This window comes from Ambystoma mexicanum, chromosome 11, assembly GCF_040938575.1.
Source record: "Ambystoma mexicanum isolate Mex_15411 chromosome 11, UKY_AmexF1_1, whole genome shotgun sequence".
Classification (NCBI taxonomy): Eukaryota; Metazoa; Chordata; class Amphibia; order Caudata; family Ambystomatidae; genus Ambystoma; species Ambystoma mexicanum.
In genome coordinates, this window is record NC_090934.1 from 1,355,889,702 (window position 1) to 1,355,910,721 (window position 21,020).

The following is a 21,020-nucleotide window of genomic DNA, read 5'->3' on the forward strand; positions in this document are numbered from 1 at the left end:
CTTTCTATCTATCTGCTTGGATTATCTGTACTCATGCTACTCCTCATGCTACCTCATGTCAGAAAAAATACAATCTGAGGATCCTAGACGCGTGAGGGATCTTGGGTACAGTGGACGTCACACTAGGGATAGTATTACTGGCACGCCCTGTGTCGACGCCCATTTTCGAGTTTCGAAAAACAAACTGTAATACTCCGCAGCTTCCACTAGATGTCGGCCCATGCACAGCATGTGAATCTAAGCAGATACAAGCATCAGAAATACGATTACGGTGAGTAATGTATCCCATATGCATATATATATATAACAGTTGTATATCTAATTTTGCTTCCAAGGCATGTGGGGGATGGGAGAGGGAGACAGAAATGTGTTTGGTTACTGTCAGTGAGTGCTAGAGGAAACCAGGAAACCAGAGTACCAATACAAAAAAGGCCCATGGGGAAGAGGCCCGCCAGGAAATCCCCAGAGTTCCTGATAGGTCAGTCAGCCACCCACCTCCTTGTGTAATTTCATGCCAATTGCATGGGGAGATGGGGAGTTCCATTAGATCACTTGTTCGCACTTATCTACGTCCTTGTGAAAGAGTACTATTGTGCTAGGCACGTTTTTTGCTAGTTAAATTAAAGCCAGGTGTTTTTGTGCCCAAAGCCCGGATATAGCATAAACAGCCTGAAATGTACCAGATAAACCAACATCTGGATAAGGTGGAGCGGGTTCCAACAAATCAGTCGAAACACAAGTGTGATCAATGGCAAAGAAGTGAAATTGGAAATTGATCTATTGATGAATGCTGCAGGTCTTCGCCACATAGACCACTCTAAACCGAGATATTGTGGCATCAACATTGGAGTAGACATGCCACTGCACAAATGACACCTCTCCAGGGATGAGGTGTCATCCAGGCTATTACCTGTGGTCTGGCACTCATCCCTCCCTGAGACTTGTAAGCCACCTTTGCTTTCATGCATACCCCCTCCTTTGGTGCTGCTGTCAATGTCTTCATCTACTCTCAACGTGGTCATGAAACGGCCCTATCTTAACATGCTGATCTAGAACATTCTTTCAGAGCATTCAGGGCTGACGAGATTTGCCAGAAATATCTTTTGTTAGTGTAACTGGAGGGAAGGTATTGCCATATACACTGTAGCCCAGCTGTCCATTGGCTGCCTGCAAAACGTTTGGATGGCTTCAAAAACCAAGAATCTGAACCTGCGTGTGGTCCAGTAGCTGCTTGCGACTACGGGAGTGTCAGCCATTGCAGTGTGTGGTTTTTCCTGATAGAATCCTTAGCCTATTGCCCTTCGTCTGCTTCTCGCCTCTTCTTGCAGATTTCACCTTCTACCTGCTTAGTTGATTTGCCAACTTGCTCTTTATGGACTTTTTCTGATTTGTGTGTTTTTTCCTCTTTTGGTGCTCTGTCGAAAACACAGCAGTAAATGAGTGAGTCTGTCTTCTGTGTAAGGAAGGCATGGTATCAAAGTAAGACACACAAGTGATCACAGTTAAAGGGTGTTTGTTGAACTTTTATCATGGGTGTGAAAAAAGCCCATCTAAACCTAAATCTAAGAGGGGAGCATACTACGACCAACTAATAATAATACAGTCCTAGTTTAGTCTAGTCAAATAAAAAAGGGCCTATACTAAAAAACCTATTGCCAATCCTTACCTCTATGCTACAAAATAGTATGTGATGATGTTCCCAAAAAGAAAGAGCTCACAAAATAATAAGTCTGATGCTTAGGCCATGGGCTGCCCTTCCCCACGTTTTTAGCACGGAACAAGGCGGGTCACTCAAGCACCGCACACTCCTGGGCTTCTTCTGCACAAGGGCACAGTTTCCTTCACCAACATCGGGCCTTCTGCGCCCTAGTCTCTTTGTGCAAACTCGCTTGCCTCCGAGGACCTGATGTACCATAAACCACAAAGAAAAGTCCCTTTTCCAAATAGTCAAGCCGGCGATTTACTCTTCGCCCTGGATACCCCGCAGCCGGGCTCAGACCGACTTTAATTAACAGGCATCCTTCAGTTGGGTTCACATTTGCCACAACAATATCTTCGTGGGTGAGTTTTGCTCTTCATCCCAGACCCCTCTCTTTGGGGCTCAGATCCCCTTGTAAACAATCAGTCCCCCTCTTCCGGGTTCAGACCAATATCAGTTTGTCTATAATCAAAGCCTTTCAAATGTGCATGGGGTTTAACTTAACCCGTTGCCGGACCACTTTGATTCTGCCATTCAATGTTCACATGCTCTGGGAGGTGGGGAGTACCGAACGGAGACCTTCGAGTGAGCACCCACGCAGTGCCGAACCACTTTGTATCTGGTACTAACTGGGTTTTCTCAAAGTTCAATCAAACAAACGTTCTTTGGTGATACAATGTTGCTGCTTGCAAACTCTAGCATCACACAGTCCGGGCTGTTATCAGTTTCTCCCAACTCATCAGCTGTGCTGAACTCTGTGACATTGCTTTGCTGTCTGAGTCAAGTAGAGGACCACAGTGGCAATCGCTTCTCACCACCTTGGCCTTCAATGCGGGAGGGCCCTGTGTACCTTTGACAGATGCTACACCTCTTGTCAGTTATAATTCCTGGTCTTATGTTTGTTTTCGTTGAGGCTTCCTGAAAGTTGCGATCCTTTCTTGAAAAGGGCAAGGGTAACTCCCTCCTTGTCATCCTCTCTGGTCTTGCCGCCTGTCTCCTCTGTTTAAACTGTTATCCCGGAATAGCTGCTTCCTAGTGCGTTCGGCCTTGCTCAGAGTGTGCTTTCGTGCTCCTCCTTTTAGCCGTGTGGGGAAGTGTGATTGGAAGTCAGGTGTGTGTAATTATCAGTAATTGCCTGACTGTGCCTGACCCTTGCGTTGGGACATGTCAGGTATACATGCCCTGCTGTGAACTGTCTGTGAGAAAGTGTTTGTCTCGGAAAAGGGGCGGGGGGGTTAAGTTTCTAGATATCCTACCTAGGGAAATGGTGTCATAAGGAATGGGATACTGTGTCTCACTCTTGGGTGTCCCACTTCCTCTCCCCCTTCCGGGTGATCCTCCCACACTAGTCCACCCCCAGGAACTGGATCCAATGGCGATGGACGAGTTCTGGCCACCTGGATGACTGATCCCTGGCTCTAGTGAGTGAGACACCTTAAACTTTCTCACATCTGTCCACAAACTTTGCATTTGCTGTTGATACATTCGCCAATATTTTTTGTGTGATGTAACTTTTTATCCAAAGGTACAACTCATGAGCCTTTAAAGTCTCTCTGTAATATTTACAGAATATGCTGGCGTGATCCCAGTACGGGGAAGAGCACCCTCTCCAATATTATTCCAATACAATATTAATTCAAATACAATATTGATGAACAGTAATGTGCAGAAGCGCACAGCGTGTATCCAACTTTATAAAAGCTGCAGCTGCACTTCTTTAATGTTCCCATTGCTGCATAGTGCCAGGTCTTCTGCGGATCAACCGCGGCGCACTATGCATTTCTCTCCTGACCCAGCCACGCCTTCTGCCCTGGACCTGGTGCCACATACTAGTCTGATACCCAACTCATATTGATACTTCTCCTACCCTTCAACACGTGCAGCATTAATGCAGTCCAAGACGGCTTCAGGATGCGCGGTCTCCATACTGTGCTACCGCTGTGTGGTGCCAACCTTATTCCGCTTCATTTTCACAAGTCGCCAATTGCCTTCAAACAGAAAAGCACATGCCGCCATATCAGGGGTTTGTCATTTCAGGGCCATGCACAATTGAAAGTATGCATTGTTGGAAGTATGGGATTTATATAGCAGAAACCTACGAATCGACCAATTTCACCGGAAAGCATTCCCTGACCAGCCGCTTTCATCGAACGGCGGCCTCTCTGGGACTGCGCATGCGTTTACTGCGCACAGCAGCAGAGGCAGGAAGAGGCCGATGTATGGAAGGGAAGGAGGGGGTTTGGGGAAGGGGTGTGGGTTCTGTGTATTTGTGTGGGCGGGGTGGATGTGCCTTCATGAATGTTATGGTGGGGTGAGTCAGGGAACAAGGGCATTGGGTGTCGGGGGTGGCGGGATTGGACCCACCCAATTGACGTTAGGGAATGGCGGGATGGAGGGAGTACGGGGGTTGCCAAAATGAGAGAGAATAATTCCCTGCAGCACATCTTTCGTTGTCTACTAGTGTTTAGTATGCTCATCGTACCTTGCGACCAAATTGGCTGCGTTATATTCACCCTAAACCGAAACCTAGGTAGAAGGCAATGGAGAGATGCACCAACAGAAAGTACAATAAAGAGAGGGCCGGAAGATGAGGGTGAGGAGACATCCAGGTTATCAGAAAACTAGGAGCCATTCTGCAAATCAACAGGTTATTTGGTCTGTGTTGATTTCAAAAGAAAGGCGACCAATCTAGAGTGTGCTTGTCAGAGGTGTAGACCGGGTAGGGCCTGAGCGGGCAAGACCCACCCAAAATCTGTGCATTCCCACTCAGCAGCAATGTGTTGGCATTTACAGATGTTAATGTCACTGCGGTGGGCCCAACTACATAACCTTCAGGCCCCACTTGTTAGACAATCCTGACTACGCCTCTGGTGCGTGTCCGTGTTTCCAGAGTCCTGGTGCAGAGCAGAGAAAGCCTGTACACTAGAAACATGTTTCTGCACCATTTTGTGCACACAGCTTAATTCCCTAGAGTAAAATGCAGCCCTGCAAATCGAGGCAAAATGTACAACTTTCCAAGTTATGAATGCTTGGGAAACCAGACAGGTGCCCATGTGTTACACGTTAAAGTTGCTGGTCCTGGGCCTGAAGCCACATGGCTTCCTTCAGCTGGCAACTTCAACTTAGCAAGTCCTTGGGAAAATACGAAAAGGGTGGAGGTCTTTGTTCACAGCCATTTGAAGAATAAATATTATGATAGCCTTGCTGGTGGGGCACTTCGGAGCTGTGAAATGTGTGGCAGTTGTGGAACCATGTGAAAATGGCTGCATTCCCACCAGGTCACGGCGTATATAAATAAACGGCATGACATGTGACTGCCCCTTTTGCGTAAGCCTTCATAAAAGCGTGAATGCTCTTTGCAAGGGCACAGAGTGCACCTCGAGGCGTGAACATGGCATATTAATATGCCTGGGCCCTGCCAAGTGCTAACGTTTGGATTCTGCTGTGAGCTTAGTGCCCCGGAATGTGGCTCTTCTGTGCTAAAGCCAGTCTCGGACAGCCCGCGTGAGTCCGCATGCATTACCACAGCCGCTGGGAATCGTATCAAATTGATGGAAGCCAAGGGCCGGCGAGTTTTTCCAGCATGTGATTAGTTCTAGATTTGCTCGTTAAATTCTTTACATAGCAGAATTGCCCCTGGTCAGGCTTTTTATGTTCATAGTTTGTGTGACCTTTATATGTTTTTTCTTTACATTTAAAAAGGGGGAAAAAATATCATGCCAGCAGTGCTGTGTTTCGGTGTAGTGCAGGTCATTCAAATGCCCTCTTTACCATGATATCCCTTAGGATGCCGCTAGCGCGCTACATCTCCATTGCAATGGGTAAATGGGTAGTCCCAACTACAGTGGCGACCTGTGCAGGCATTGCAGATAGTGGGCCTTGGGGAGAGGGAACCCCCTTACCATGCATAGAAGAATAAATCCGAGGTTGGGGACAGAGGTGTTATTCGGGGGACTTGAGGGGGGCCTATAGCCCCGGGTCTTTTGGTTGTAGCCGGATAGAAGCTCGGGGGGGCTACAGACCCATGGACGTCATTTAGCAGTGTGACCCCTGAGGTCTCCCTTGCTACCCCCTAAATGAAGGTCCACAGGCTGTGACCAGCAGCATGTGGCTCTTTTGTTTCCGGAATGGCTGGTTTTCTGATAGCTAGAAAACCAGCCGCTCGGTGAGTTGAGCGCTCGCTGCTGCAATGTGTGTGAGCTACAGGTTCGACTCCCGGCAAGGTCAACTCAGCCTTTCATCCTGCTGAGGTTGATAAATGGGTACTAAGACAGGGTAGGTGATATTTTATGTATATCTGTTCTATATGAAGCGCTTATGTTTAAGTGCTATATAATAATACATCATTGTCGTTTGACCTTGGATGTCTGCTTGCATTCACAGTAATTTGGTAATATGGCCCTATATGCATGGATTTTGATATTGGTGTACTTGGAAACAATGCTATGTGATGCCACTTACTGTTTTGTCAAGGGGTGAAAGGTTGTGTTCCATCGCTTCCTGTGATGTAATTTCGGGGTGGTCTCAAATGACATCACTTCCTATGATGTCGTCAGAGGTCATGTGATGTCACTTCCGCTACCCCTGGAATTTTGGTGAAATGACGTTCCCACTACAACCAAAAGGCTAGCTATCCCCGAGTCCCAACAGTTCTGCCATTAGCGTAGCCCCAGATAGTTTCCAGACTTAGCAACAACCCTGGTTGGGGATTTGCCTCAAACATGGGGAATGAGGCACTTCACAAGTTTGAATGCCAGTAGCCCAGACTTAACCCCTGAGAAGGTAATACATCAAGTAGCATTACATTGGGTAACAATTACACCTCTTATGACCATGCTAAGAAGAGGGAGAAGTCTGGCATAAAGCATTTTGCACCAACGAAATGATATATGCAGGGATGAGGCTGCCACGTTGCTCTGTGCTACGCCTGGGTGATGGGAGGTTGTTGGACTATGTGTTGTGCAATACACTCCGCATTCATCCAGAAGTGAGAGAGTGATATTGTTCCCAATTATTATGCTACTGTCCTCTGCGTAGAGACAGGGTATACTCAGAACTGAGGCTTCTTACCACACATCTGTTCTGTTAACGATGGAGTGGACACCACTAGAATTAATGTTACGGCATCAGAAAAACACAAACTTGAACGTGGGAACAATTGAACGGGCACTGAAGGGCCCCACATTTTTCCTGAGACAGACTACGAGATCTGATCAGTTTAAGACAGTTCGTAGCAGAAAGTGATGGCCGGGATTAGCACGGATCACCTGGAGCCAAAACAAGAGTTATGGCCCCCAGGGGCGTTGCTAGGGGGGGGCTAAGGGGGCTATAGCCCCTGATCTTTTGGTTGTAGCCCCGGATGGAATCTCAGGAGCTACAGCCAAAAGACTAGCTAGCCCCCAGTCCCAACAGTTCCGACATCAGCGTAGCTCCGGGTCTTTTCCAGACCTAGCAACCCCCCTGATGGCCCCAGACCAAAACATTGATGTAACACAACAGATGTGTGGTAAGAAGGCTCAGTACTAAGTTACTGTGAGTATATCATATTTTATATTCAAAGACTGTCCTGAAGAAAGTGAGTATAAGCAATACACAACCACTGAAACCGGTCGGCTACATAACTGTAGTGAAGGCACTCCGCAATCGCCCTACGGATACAGTTTGTACTTGATCCCAGTGGACTGTTGAAATAACCTTCTCCACTATGGATCAATTAGGTCTTCATATTTTTATCGAATATGATGATTAGGGATAAAAGTTGAAAGTCAGAGGCACAAGAGTAAAGAAGTGACTCATTAGTATGAACAATGAGAGAAGAGTGCGCGTTCTCATCAGAAAGATAGACCATCTACCATCTTCTTCTCTCAACTATTAGATAGGCAGCACTGCAGCACTCGCTAGGGGTAGTTACCTGTGAGTCAGGGAAATCTAGCTGCTCTCCCTGTTCTTTATATGTCCCTGTCTTTATGCAGAGGACAGCATGATCATTGGGAACAAGATCTCACTTCTGGTTGAATGCTGAATGTATTGCACTATATTGTCTTTAGGTATTTTGCCCTATTTATGTGTTAGAATTTGTATGCCAGGGGATACTGTGCTTATAATTTGTCCAGTCCCCCCTTCACAATCTAATTTGGAATACGTGTTTTAACAGAAGGTTACCAGAAGGAGCCATACATTGTACTTTGCGCCAGGAATAATCTGCCCTTAGCCATGGACCCGCTTTTGCTTCTTGATATATGGTCCCTTGGAAGATATGGGACTGCACAGTGATAACCGATTGTGGACTAGCAATGGTAAGTCTCGGAAGTGGGAGGAGGGGAACCCGGGGGCCGGTGGAGGCTACCTGCTATAGGATAAAGGGATGCAGGAACCCCTGCCGCCCCAAGGGCCTCTTCCCCCATTCCCAACCTTCGTGTAAAGGCCACTCACCACCCCCAAATATGAGTGACTGAGGCTTGAAAACAGATCCAGGAAAAGAGATTGCAAATGGGTCACCCAGCCTTGGAGAGGTAGGAGGGGGGCAAGTACAGATTGAAACCACATGCTCTAAGCAGCTGTCTGCAGCAGAGGAAGTGGTGATTGAATCTTAGAAGTGACCTGGGGAGACAATCTTTCCCCACTCGGGTAAAGGGGGGCCATGGCCGAGGGCCCTGTTTCCAAGAAGCTGTAATCCCTTCAAAAACCCTTGGTACGCCAGAGACCAGCAATTAGAAATGGTAACATCAGTGGCTACACTTTGGAAGGGAGTGGGATCATCCGGCCATCAACAACCAAACCCAGGTGTCCCCACTGCAACCCTAGTTACCAGTAGGACACAAATACAAGTGGGCAAGGGCTACATCAGAGTGTGGGAGTTTGGAGAAGAGTAGACAGTGTGGAGACCTGCAGCGGAGAGGCGCGTGGAGGATGGAGGCAAGAGAAGGGGAAGGAAGCGGTTGGAAGAGGACAAGATCAGCAAGGTGGAGAGAGGAGGACTAGTTGGTTGTTGGAAGTGGAAATGCTGATGGAGGATTTGTGAAGGAGAGGTCTGCGTTTTAGGAGGTATAGAGGTTTAGGAAGGAGAAGGCAGCAGAGAGAGCAGTCTGCAGCAGCATTTGGCGTTCTGAGGACTTTCTAGCAGTTCTATTGTTTAAGAGGTGGAGCAGTGCTGTGAGCCTCAGTGTCTTTTGAAAGACCTGCACTTGCGCAGAGAGCGTGGCACAGAGAGAGGAGCAGAGGGCACCACTGGCGTAGCAGTGGGGGGTTGGGGGGAGAGGGGTGCCCCCTCAGCAGCGCTTTCAGACGGATCCCCATATTTTGTGTTAAGCCGGTGGAGAGAGTGGTCTGCACCGGTCCGAGGAGACTGAGGTGAATCTTGACAAGCATTGCAGCGGCCTTTATCTCCTATTTCTGAAAGACTGGATTCTCTTTTACGGACTGTACAGCGTGGAAGTGTGTCCTCAAACACTGAAAGGGTTAAGCAGCAATCTTTTGTATGCTGCTACTTGGCTTTCTTCATCTTGCCATTAGTGTGGCCTGCATTGGTAGCCTTATTTTGCCCTCTCTGGAAACATCATTGCAATTAATCTCATGTCCAGAGTCGACTACTTACAAAAATTGAGAAGTCACTCCGGTTCCGACTCTGTGAGATTCTCTGCTGTCATAGTGTCAGTAACTGTACCCCACAGTCTTCCTCAACAGACCGCATCTCCCGAGCTGGGCGCACGGATCAGAGTCAAAACCATAGTTTTAGCGGAATGGAACCCGAGGGGAGGAACACTGGGCCCTTTCTTAGTGAAGGACCTAAAGGAGCGAAGCCTACGTACCCAAAACATTCTGAAACTCACACAGAGGAAGAGCTAGCTGCTCCAGGTCATTTGCTCCAACTTGAAAGTAACATTGGACCATCAGGGCAAGCCATTGGCACCTAAGGAAGTGATTACAATCACAAGCCCGTCCCAGAGGTGAGAAATAACCTGCCCAGCTAATTTGTGCACAACCCCTATCATTGGTCAAAAGATAACAGATTTATTTCTGCAAACAGGTTCAATCACAGAGATTAGGTGCCTGGAACCATCGAAGGCAGGACCAATGGAAATCATAGAAAATATGACAGACTATATAGCCTATTGGAAGGCGTTGGTAATATGGAATGTTTGGTTTCTGAGGGGGTGCACATGGACAATGAAGATCTAATTGTTTTAGAGGGTTTGGAAGATACAAATGTGAATATTAATACATCTGCACATGAAGGATAGATATCTGCAATGCATTTGGAGACTTTTCTGGCTACTTTCTCACGTTTTATTGTATTATTGTCCTCGAGTAACTTGGCACAAGGCCCAGAGGTTACTTGGCATAATGCATAGCAAAACAAACGAGGTGTTGGCTGGAAGGTTTAGAATAAATCTTAACCTCTGGCATTGCTCTGGGCAACCCGCCAGACCATCGTTCTTCGCCTGCCAAGCCATTACAGAAGGTGAAAGGCAGTATGCAAATCAGGCTTGGTCCAACCCCCAAAGGGGTAGTCCAGCCCGAATTGCTAGGTCACATCCCTTCTGCACGCGACCACAAGCATCCCCAGACATGTGCATTGTGGACTTGCTCATGCTGATCTGCATGTCCATTGGAGCATGTGATTTGTAGAATTGCAAATTCACAGAATACATGGTTACCCCACTGTTTACCTGCTCCGTGGTATTATAAATTATATTGGTTTGCTTGCAGCCTAGATTGTTCCACTGTATTAATTTCTTCTTTTTCCCAGTTGAACGCTTTACCCCATTATATTTTGACCTTTGTACTATATTATTTTTGACTTAACCGCTGTGTGATTGTTGCCCCCCCAGATACATTTTCCCACCACTGTATTTCCGTCTCCTCAATAAGTGGCTGCATTAATCCTTGCCTTTGATTATTTTCCCACCACTGTATGTCTGTCCCCTTAATAAGTGGCTGCATTAATCCTTGCTCTAGATCATTTTCCCACCACTGTATTTCTGTCTCCTCAATAGGTGGCTGCATTAATCCTTGCCTTTGATCATTTTCCCACCACTGTATTTCTGTCTCCTCAATAAGTGGCTGCAGTAATCCTTGCCTTTGATCATTTTCCCACCACTGTATTTCCGTCTCCTCAATAAGTGGCTGCATTAATCCTTGCCTTTGATCATTTTCCCACCACTGTATTTCTGTCCCCTCAATAAGTGGCTGCATTAATCCTTGCCTTTGATCATTTTCCCACCACTGTATTTCCGTCTCCTCAATAAGTGGCTGCATTAATCCTTGCCTTTGATCATTTTCCCACCACTGTATTTCTGTCCCCTCAATAAGTGGCTGCATTAATCCTTGCTCTAGATCATTTTCCCACCACTGTATTTCTGTCTCCTCAATAAGTGGCTGCATTAATCCTTGCCTTTGATCATTTCCCCACCACTGTATTGCTGTACTCTAGATCAATTATTGAATTAACCCTTGCCCTTGATCAACGGTTGCCCCTTTGTTATGCACCCCTGCATTATCTGATGTTTTAATTGTTGCACTGATTGAGAGTAATCGTGTATGAATGGCTCAAAAATCAATTGTCATAATCCAATATTTCTGTCCATTAGGATACTTGTTGTATTAGTTGCTGCCCCGGGTCTTCTGCACACACAACTGTATCTCAGCTCCCTAGTGTAATGGATGTATTAAGTTCTGTTTGTTGTTACCCCAGATGAAGGCTATGTTACTGTTTCCCAACAGTTGATTAATGAGGCACCACTAGATTAACTGCTGCTTTCAAAGTAGCTCTACATTAATTGTTGCCCTGGACTAATTGCCCAAGCCAAGGCATCCTAGGAGCATGGCTGCACAAGCCTCCCCTCTAGACACAAAGGCCTCCATTCTCGTATGACTGAACACTTAGAAACTCCCCCACACTGGGGCCTGGCCACTTCTGGTGTGAAAACATCAGTGCAACAGCAAAGCGATCTGGCATTTTCCCTCTCTCCCCACTAACCTAACTCGCCCACTTTATTTTTGATGTGCCTGTAGACTATGCAAATGACAGTGGTGAAAGGTTATACATCTTCCTACCATAACGCACTGTGTTTGATGTACGTGTTTGTATTTTGGTACTTTTGCAAAAACACCACAAAAGACGTCTGTGCAATTCTGTATCAATTGGGCCTTCTACCTTAATGGAGTGACGTCACACCCATTTTATCCTCTCGTCCAAACGCTGAAGCTGTCCAAATGAGTGTGTTTGTGAAAAACACTTAAATATTATGGTGAGTGTTAAGAAATAATTAAATGAGCACCCAGCCCAGTGTGGATTGTGCACTTAGTGACTCAAGCATGTAACCCTTTTATCATAGGCATATTCAGTATAAAGAACTGTAATCATTCTGTTTCCAAAATCATTTGATTTTTTGCAAAACTGCCAGGAACTCTTATTGGTGCCATTTGTCCCATTTCCCATAGTTATTCTAAAATACTTTTATAGGAGTGTACTTGGTTGTCCATCCTAGATTGATAACCTATCAGAAGATTATCTAAATTGTTATTCTATGTGTTGGTAATCTGTTTTGTTCAGTAGCTCTATTTTGATGTTCCTATTCTGACTAAAATAAATATTGGAGAGATTGTTGGAAATACATATTGAAACATTGTAAAAATGTTGGTACAATCAAGTTTCCTTTTATTCAATGGCTCCTTTTGCTGAGAATATTTGTGTCCAAAATGCCTTTTCTTCTTGGAAAAGGATGCACTCAAATAAAATAATGATCAATTATCTGTTTATTCTGTCGACTCCAAGGTGATGTTTTATTTGGCCAAATGGCCACTGATTTGTTGGTAGAGCTGTTGAACCTGCACGCTTGTTACAATGTGCACAAATACCAATGATTAACCATTTTAGTTTTTGTACTGTGTATTGTCAATAGAACCTTTACAATAATATAACTTACAAAAACAAAAAATAGAAAATAGCAATGACAAATTCAGTTGTGAAACCTGGTCCCTTTCAAGGGCTCCTAGAATATCGGCAACTGCTGCAGAGCCTATATGCATGCCCCCTCTCCCCTCCTGATGGGTGGTGTGCTCTGTGTGATGGTGACATTCCTGCAGGACAAATTATGACAATGTATCTCCACACATGGCAGGCCATTCCCCACCTTTGGGGATGCCTCTACTGCCGATGTTCTCGTTCTAATTTTAACCACAAGAATACCGAGCATAGCCTTCCACTCCTTCAATAAATCTGTTTTTTCTCCGATTCCCACTGCTGTCAGAAGTGGCTGTGGTGGCTCCCAAAATGAGAGAAGGAGGGTGCAGAGTGAGGTAGAAGCGAGGGAGAGGGGGAGAAAGGGAGCACTGAGAGACATGGAGCCCTAGATTGGTGTGGGATGCACCAGGTACATATCGTATGAATACATGTCCCCCCAGAAAGTACTAGCCTGGATGTGGAGATGACTTTCAAGGTTCTGTAGTAAATCCAGAGTTCCTCTAATAAATGTAGCATTTTTGAAGTTCATTACATCCTCTTTTTATGGGATTACTTTTTCAGTTTTCTTACGAACACATATGAGTCCACAAATACAGTATTAAATAATTGCCTCGTATGAACTAGTTTTCCATGTGTTATCCATGATTTCACACTTTAATTTTCAAGCTGATTCCAATATAGTTTTTAATTGAACTAGTCTGTGTATATAGATCTTTAGTCGTTCATTAATATAGCCAGTATATCTATTGACCCCGCGCCAGAGTGTAAATGCCATCCTATTGGATGTGTACGTCCATTCTAGTCCTGGTCCCATTTACCACAGTATAATAATGTTGTTAGTGATTGCTGCTGAAAGGCACTTCCTCTGTTTTGATTGGCCCGTGTCGGCAGCTTGAATTAGCCGCTTATAAGTATAATGTTCAAGCTGTTCACAGGTGCTCCCTTATCTGTTAACAGATTGAGCAAACCCGGAATGAACTTCTGCAGGAAAGAGCTGCAAGACAGGACCTGGAGTGCGATAAGATTTCATTGGAGCGACAGGTGAGATGGATCTTATGAAAAACTGTGTTGTTAAATGCACATTAAAAATTGGGTATAATCATACAGTGAATTTGAAACAACTTGAACAAAGCATATTAAGCCATTTGAACTAAGACGCAAATGCCCAGCGCCACCCAGTAGCCATCACTGGAAGTTCACCTTTAGTTCGGAGACACACGAGCAAGGCATTGTGGGTATGGAAATTAGCCCAAACGCAAACTGTTTGCTCCAGAAAATTGTCTTTGTCTTACAGAGCAATGATGATTTATATATGGTTTTATTGACTTAAGACAGACATTTCTCAAGACCATACAATACACTAATAAAGTTATGGTGCATTTAAAAAGGCTTGAAAGAACCTTTTACCTGAAATGTCAAAGAAGGATATTCCATTTGAGCCAATTCACACATTCCTCAATGCCACCAAGTAGCCATCGCTGGGTGCTCGCCTCCAGATCAGAGCCACATCAGCAAGGCATGGTGGGTGTGCAAATTAGCCCAAATGCAAACCATTAGAAGGCAGTGGTACTTTATACATAGCTTAATCAATCCAAGGCAGACATTTTACCAGGCTGCTAAGACAATTGCATACCTGGTTTCATCCATATTGGGGATCATCACTGCAGTTTAGTCTTTACAGTCTTGTGGTTGAAGCATTGCAGCATATATACAATACACCAATAGTTATGGTGGGTACAAAAAGACTTGAAAATGAACCCTTTGACCAAAGTAGGATAATCCATTTGAGCCAAGTCACTCATAGCACAACTCCACCTAGTAGCCATCACTGGAAAGTCAATTTGATTCAATCATTCAATCGAGCTTTATTTCAGGTACCAGCCCATAAAAGCGCAATAAACATCAACACTTAAAGCAATCATAAGCAAGTTAAATAAAAAATAAATTCACCTCCAGATCAAAGCCACATCAGCAAAGCATTGTGGGTATGCAAATAACGTACATAATTTTTTAATATGTATATATATAATATATATTTGTCTTGTACAATGAATTTGGCTAACATTTTGCAGACAATTTTGTATGCAAGCCCCTGCAGACTAGACATTTTGGGAAAGATTCATTAAAAAATAAAAAGGTAATTAAGAAAACTTAAAAAAAAAAAAAACAAGTTAGGCCTAGTCCCCATTCTTTTTCTCATAGACGAGAAAGGAAACTTTTTGCTGTACAGCAGTTTTTCGCAGTGCAAAACTACGCACTAACCACAAGGCTGTCAGAAGTATACTGCACTGATGATCCCTACTAAGGGTGAAACCAGGTGTGTAGCTGTCCTGGCAGCCTTGCAAGTGTCTGTCTTGGGTAGCACTGCCCTTTTGGACAAAAGTGTGTGTGTGTGTGTGTGTGTGTGTGTGTGTGTGTGTGTGTGTGTGTGTGTGTGTTCCCTGACAAAACTTTGCTAAATGGACGTTATGGTTACAAGTAAAACCAAAAAACTTCAGGAATTCGGCAGTTATGGTAAGCTAAGCAACCATAACTCGCACCACCACCGTGCACTGCTAAGACTAACACCAGGACATCAAAGATGACATCACAAATGCCATTGATGACATCACATATCTGGGCCACTGGTTGTTGTTCACTGACATATCTAGGCCAGGTAGTTTTGTTCATTGACAGTCAAAATATTAAAATGATAAAGGTGCTATATAGCTAGAGGTTAACCTTGTCATATGTTCTTAAAGTGCTTTCCTTGGGGTTTGGTCTCAGCTCATGGTGCACGTACATGAGGCAATAGGCAGGCCTCAAAAAAACAATTCATTTGTATATATGAAGATAAACTTTAATGTTATTAACATTTTCTGATGATGCTGTTTCTTTCTTCCTTATTTTAGATTCCCTGTATGTGCCTCTTATTTGTATGCATTGTGGGTCTTCATATTTATTGTTTGTACTAGCACACGTGTGTAGTAAGTCTTGAATTGTTAGCTAGTTATTACATGTTTAACATTACTTAAAACTCTGATAAGGTAGCATTGCTTATTTTACTATCCAAAATTACTAGATCATAAATATTGTGCTTCTATGGTGCATGCTGCAACCATTGCCTATGTTTATGTATGATTAAGTTCCTGTATTACCAACACTCCAACACCATGTTGTTTAGATGAGTACATTCTTTAATAGATTAAGTAGTTCATGATAGGTCCCCTGATCACCCCAGATAGGGACTTTTCATCAAAATTAATTTCACATGTGATGTTATTTGTGATGTCATCAATGAAATGTGTGATTTGTATTTATTTTATTTATAACGCGCAACCCGCAGGCCCGGGGGCATCAGGGCGCAATTTGTAAGGTTACAGAAATGCATAGATACAGGAGTCGCAATGCATGAATTTACAGAGGAATGACCTTACATGATATGAGCAGGACATTAAGTACAAGTAAAACAGTCAGCAGGTCAGAGAGAGTAAGACAGAGGCGCTGTGTGGGACTTCAGGTCGAAAAGCCAGGATCTGGTATTGGCTTTGAAAGTGTGAAAAGACTCTTCCGCTCTGATAGTAGCAGGGAGAGAATTCCAGAGCTTGGACGCTAGGACCGGGAAGCTTGAACCCCCTGCTTTTTGCAGTTTAAATCTAGGGATGGCTAAGCAATGGGACTGGGCAGTTCTTAGTGGACGGGAGGTCGAGTGTCGCGACAGTCGACTGCCGAGATAGATGGGGGCCTTGTTGGTCATACATTTGTGCGTAATGGCGAGTGCTTTGAGTAAGATTCTTTGCTTGACAGGTAGCCACTTTAACTTTGATCTAGTTTCTGAGATATGGTGGTTACGAGGGATGTTTAAGGCGGCACGAATGGCGTTGTGTTGGGTAGTTTGGAGTTTAAGTTCTCTTGACTAGTGCCTAGGTAGAGAGCACTGCAGTAGTCAATTTTAGCCATAATGAGGGTTCTTGCTAGTGTGACACTGTTGGAGGTGGTAAGGAAAGGTCTGCAGGCTGCAATGAGTTTGCAGGTGTATGCTGACGCAGATCTGACAGCATTCGTTTGTCGGGTTAATGAGAGAGTAGCGTCAAGGTAGAACCCTAATGTTTTAGTGTCTTTTGAAACTCGAATGCTATTGCCATCTATAGTGAAAGATTGGTATGCCGGTTCAAGTCTGCTCAGGCGTTGTGCAGTGCCCAAAATGAGAAGCTCTGTCTTATCATCGTTTAGGCACAGCTGGTGTTGGGCCATCCAGGCTTGTATAACCAGGTAGACATCATTAAGGGCCTTGGTGTCAGCCAGATAATCACCAGTAATGGGGATGAGTATCTGGGTGTCATCTGCATAATTAGTGTAGGAGACACCCAGATAGTCAAGCACATCAAAGAGTGGTTTTGTGAAGATGTTAGAGTGTGGGTGACACACAAGAGCCCTGAGGTACGCCGCAGTGAATTGGGGAAGGGTCGTCAGCTGCGGATGGGGCAAAGACTCCCATGGATCTGTTGCTCAAAAAGGATTTGATCCATGCTGCAGCGGAGGATGAGAAGTTGGCAGCGGTGTGGAGGTGCTTGCAAAGGATCTGGTGATTAACCAAATCAAAAGCGGCCGAGAGGTCGAGAAGTAGTAGCATTGCTAGCTTGCCCTGATCCTTTAGGACTTCGATTTGGGTTTTGAGGTCTATTAACGCAGTCTCCGTCCCATGTCTGGGGCTGTATCCAGATTGTCGTAGACCTAGCATGTTATTGGATTCCAGATAGTTTTGAATCTGAAGGTACGCAGCACGGTCTAGAATCTTAAGCAGAAATGGTACTGTTGTGATGGGTCGGAAATTAGTAGGAATGCTTGGGTCGAGGGAAGGTTTTTTGAGCAAAGGGATCACCCAAGCATCCTTCAGGTTATCTGGGACAATACCAGTTTTGAATGACGAGTTAATGAAGGCAGTGATGAATGGGGCCAACTCATGCGCTGAGTCCTTGATAATAGGGGCTGGGCATGGATCACCTTGGCAGTTGGAGGGTTTAATTCTGAGAATTATGTTTTCTACCTCGACGACGGTGAGCGGTGAGAATGTAAATGGTGTGGTGTTAGCAGTGACTAGAGTGGGTGCCTTGGCAGGGGAGAGAGCACGGTTATCGCGCTTCAAGTTGTCCTGTTTATCTTTAATTTTTGCTTGTAGTGAGGAAATTTTATTTAGTAAGGCTGCTTGGATGTTGGCACACCATTTGCTATCTTTCAAGCAGGTGTCAGGGGGGGCGACTGGAGTTTCAAGCTCTTTTAAGATTTTGAAAAGTTCCTTAGTGTTCGAGTCAGCTTGCATAATGCGGTTGTGGAGGGATTCCTTTTTTGCACTGATGATAGCATCTTTATAGGAGAGTGAGGCAAGAAGGAAACCATCTTTGTGCTCCTCAGAGGGATGGCTTTTCCATCGATTTTCAGCACAGCGTTTCGCTTTGCGGAGAGTTCTTAACTGTGGGGTGAACCATGAGTTAAGGTGAGCTTGTAATTTGGCCTTCCTAAGTTTGATAGGTGCTATGGAGTCAATGGCCGTTAGCATAATTTGGTTGTACGTGTCTGCTAAGGACGTAGGGTCAGGGCAGGTGTTGATGGCTGCATCAAGAGCTGGGAGTAGCAGCGGGAGGAGTTTCTCCTTAGTTATATCTTTTTTGCTTCTAGTCGGGAGTGCTGGGGCTATTGGAGTCGGGATGCGTGGGGTTGCTTCAATGTTAAAGGTTATGACGTGGTGGTCAGACCATAAACAAGGGGTGTTGCTAAGAACCTTAATGTTGCAATTGGAGCCAGCTAACCAATCAAGTATTCTACCTTTGATATGGGTAGGTTCTTGGATGTACAAAGTGAGGCCAAGATCAGTTAGTATGTTCTCCACGTCAGTTGCCACAGGATCCTTTAGGTCTCCAAGACCTAAGTTAAGGTCGCCTAGGACGATAGTTTGTGATTTGTTTTTAGTATTGTCCAGAAGGAGGGTGGAGATTTCACTGGCAAAGGACAGTGCCGGACCCAGAGGTCTGTAAATGAGGTGCACGGTGGCCGTTTGATTGGGGGTGAGTGCTAATTTGACTGACAACAGCTCAGCTGATGCCAGTTTGGCATCAGGTATCACGCTTGGGTGAAGCGCATTTTTGTGGATGAAGGCTACACCCCCACCTCTAGAGTGGGCAGTGGGGCGGTCACATCGTGTGGTCATCTTTGATGTCCTGGGTGTTAGTCTTAGCAGTGTATGGTGGTGGCGTAAGTTATGGTTGCTTAGCTTACCATAACTTGCGAATTTCTGAGCTTTTCTGAGCTCTCCTGCAAAAGAAAAATGCATCAAAAAAGAACTAAAGAATAATTCCTTTAGGAACCACCTTTCACAGTTAAGAAATAGAACAAAAAAAAGAAAACGTATAGATGCCATCTACTTTACATTTCTCAGTAAAGAACAAAGATGCAATAAGATTTTACAACATTTCCATTAGCATTTTGTGTTACGTTAATGGGAATAATGTGGCGTTCATCCCCCGTTCCAGGGACTGAAACAGGGGATAAAGGCCCGGCAGCCCAAGTTATCGGCCCAAGCAAAGCGAGGGTGGATAACTTTGCCGCCGGACCGTTATACCCCGTTCCAGCCCCTGAAATGGATGACAAAAGCCATTAGCACCCAAGGTTTCCAAAGCAGGAACCCATGGTGCTAAAAACAAAGATTTTTCCCGCTGGACGAAGATGGCCACCATGCAAAGGGAAGGCGGGGCTCCATACAGGACCCCTCTTCCCTTTGCATGGCAGCCTGCAGAAGGCGAACCCTATGACCATATTACCACAAGCACATTTTTTTTTCTCTTTCAAACCTATCCCACTTTGGAATAACTCTATCACATTGCTGGTCCCAGATGACATGGCCACTTTAACCCAATCATTCGCCCTTCACGGTCATGGACAGTAGCCAGATTGTCTGTGTCATGACCTTGTACCATGACCTGGATTATCCTGCCACTGCCCATGGCCATAGGCTATACCTCCGTCATCAAAGGTATATCACTATTTTTTGTACCTACATTATGACACGTGTCAAAAAATAAAACATGGGCACATTTGCAAAACCATGCTTTCAGGTCCTTGCCAATGCTCCTTACATGAGTTTGCTTGAAATCCGCCCAGGTTTTATTTTTTCAAAAGTGTCAAAATGTATGTACATACAATAGTCATATAATTTAGCCCCCAACAAAATCCATTCAGACTTTACACAAACTTTCAAGGTTGGGTCTATAATCTTTCTGAAAACATGTGTCCACATTTGTCAAACGGCAACAAAGTTATAAGCCATCTACAAATATTTACAACCCCCCTCTAATTTAGCCCTCTCTTGAGAAAGTCCCACTAAACTTTACAAAAACATTTATATCTAGATTTAAAATCGTTTTGCAAACGTGTGTGCAAATTCGTCAAATGGCACCACATGTATAAGCCTTTACAATATGTTGTTCCCTCTTTACAGAATCCCACCAAACTTTGCAAAACCTTTCAGAATCAGGTCTAGAAGAGAATTCCAAAATGTCATGCAGTGGTGCCAAAGTTATAAGCATTACTGCTTTTCCCCAACCCTGTAATGCAGAAATGGGCACAGATGTCCCCGAATATCTGAAGTGTTTGCAGATTTCGGGGGTGAAAATGTGGATTCTTATGGCCATATCCCATCCTCATCACCCCTTACCTCCCCAGAGATTAAGTTTGACAAGTGCAATGGTGTATTTTTTTGTTTTTACTGCAATGTCCGTGGAAACCGGTGGATGACCGCGAATCCAACATGGTGGGCATTTCCAAAAATCTGATGCAGTTAATGCTTTTCACCATCCAATTAGGGGGCGCGTCCAATGTCCGCGGACATCACGTCACCTTCTAGGCCAATCAGAGTTCTGTCTGCTGCCCGAACATGGAAATGGGTCCGCGGACCGAACCCAGATATCACTAATATTTCTGGACCTACTTTTTGGTAGTTTAAAAAAAAAACTCCTTGACGGATTTCCACCAAATCTACAAAAGCATGCTTTCGGATCACGCCGCCGCTTCTGCCGCAAATTTGGTGCAAATCCATCCAGCGGTTTGGGCTGTAGGGGTGAGCAAAATTGTTTTCCCTTCAGTCTATGGCAACAAATAAAACATGTGGGACCCACCTTATAGCTTTGCCCCCCCCCTCCTTGACGAAACCTCACCAGACTTGACAGAAGAAATCAGAGTGGGTCATATGCAATTTTTTTGCAACGTTTGAGGGGGAGCAAAGTTTTAAGCTGCCCAAAAAGTGCTCTTCCTATGAGTTCAGCAACTTAACCATAACTACACGCCCGCTACCACAGGCTGTGTAATAATGTGTGTATGTGTATA

General features: G+C 44.8%; 1 protein-coding gene across 2 annotated transcripts in view; it reads left to right on the plus strand.

Moving 5' to 3' along the window:
* The window catches only part of CGNL1 (cingulin like 1), a 432,222-nt gene that overhangs the window by 355,488 nt on the left and 55,714 nt on the right, over positions 1–21,020 (plus strand). For both annotated transcript variants that reach the window (XM_069624908.1, XM_069624907.1), the window contains one exon: positions 13,623–13,706. In XM_069624908.1, the coding sequence (XP_069481009.1) occupies positions 13,623–13,706 (84 nt within the window). The remainder of the gene's footprint in view (positions 1–13,622; positions 13,707–21,020) is intronic.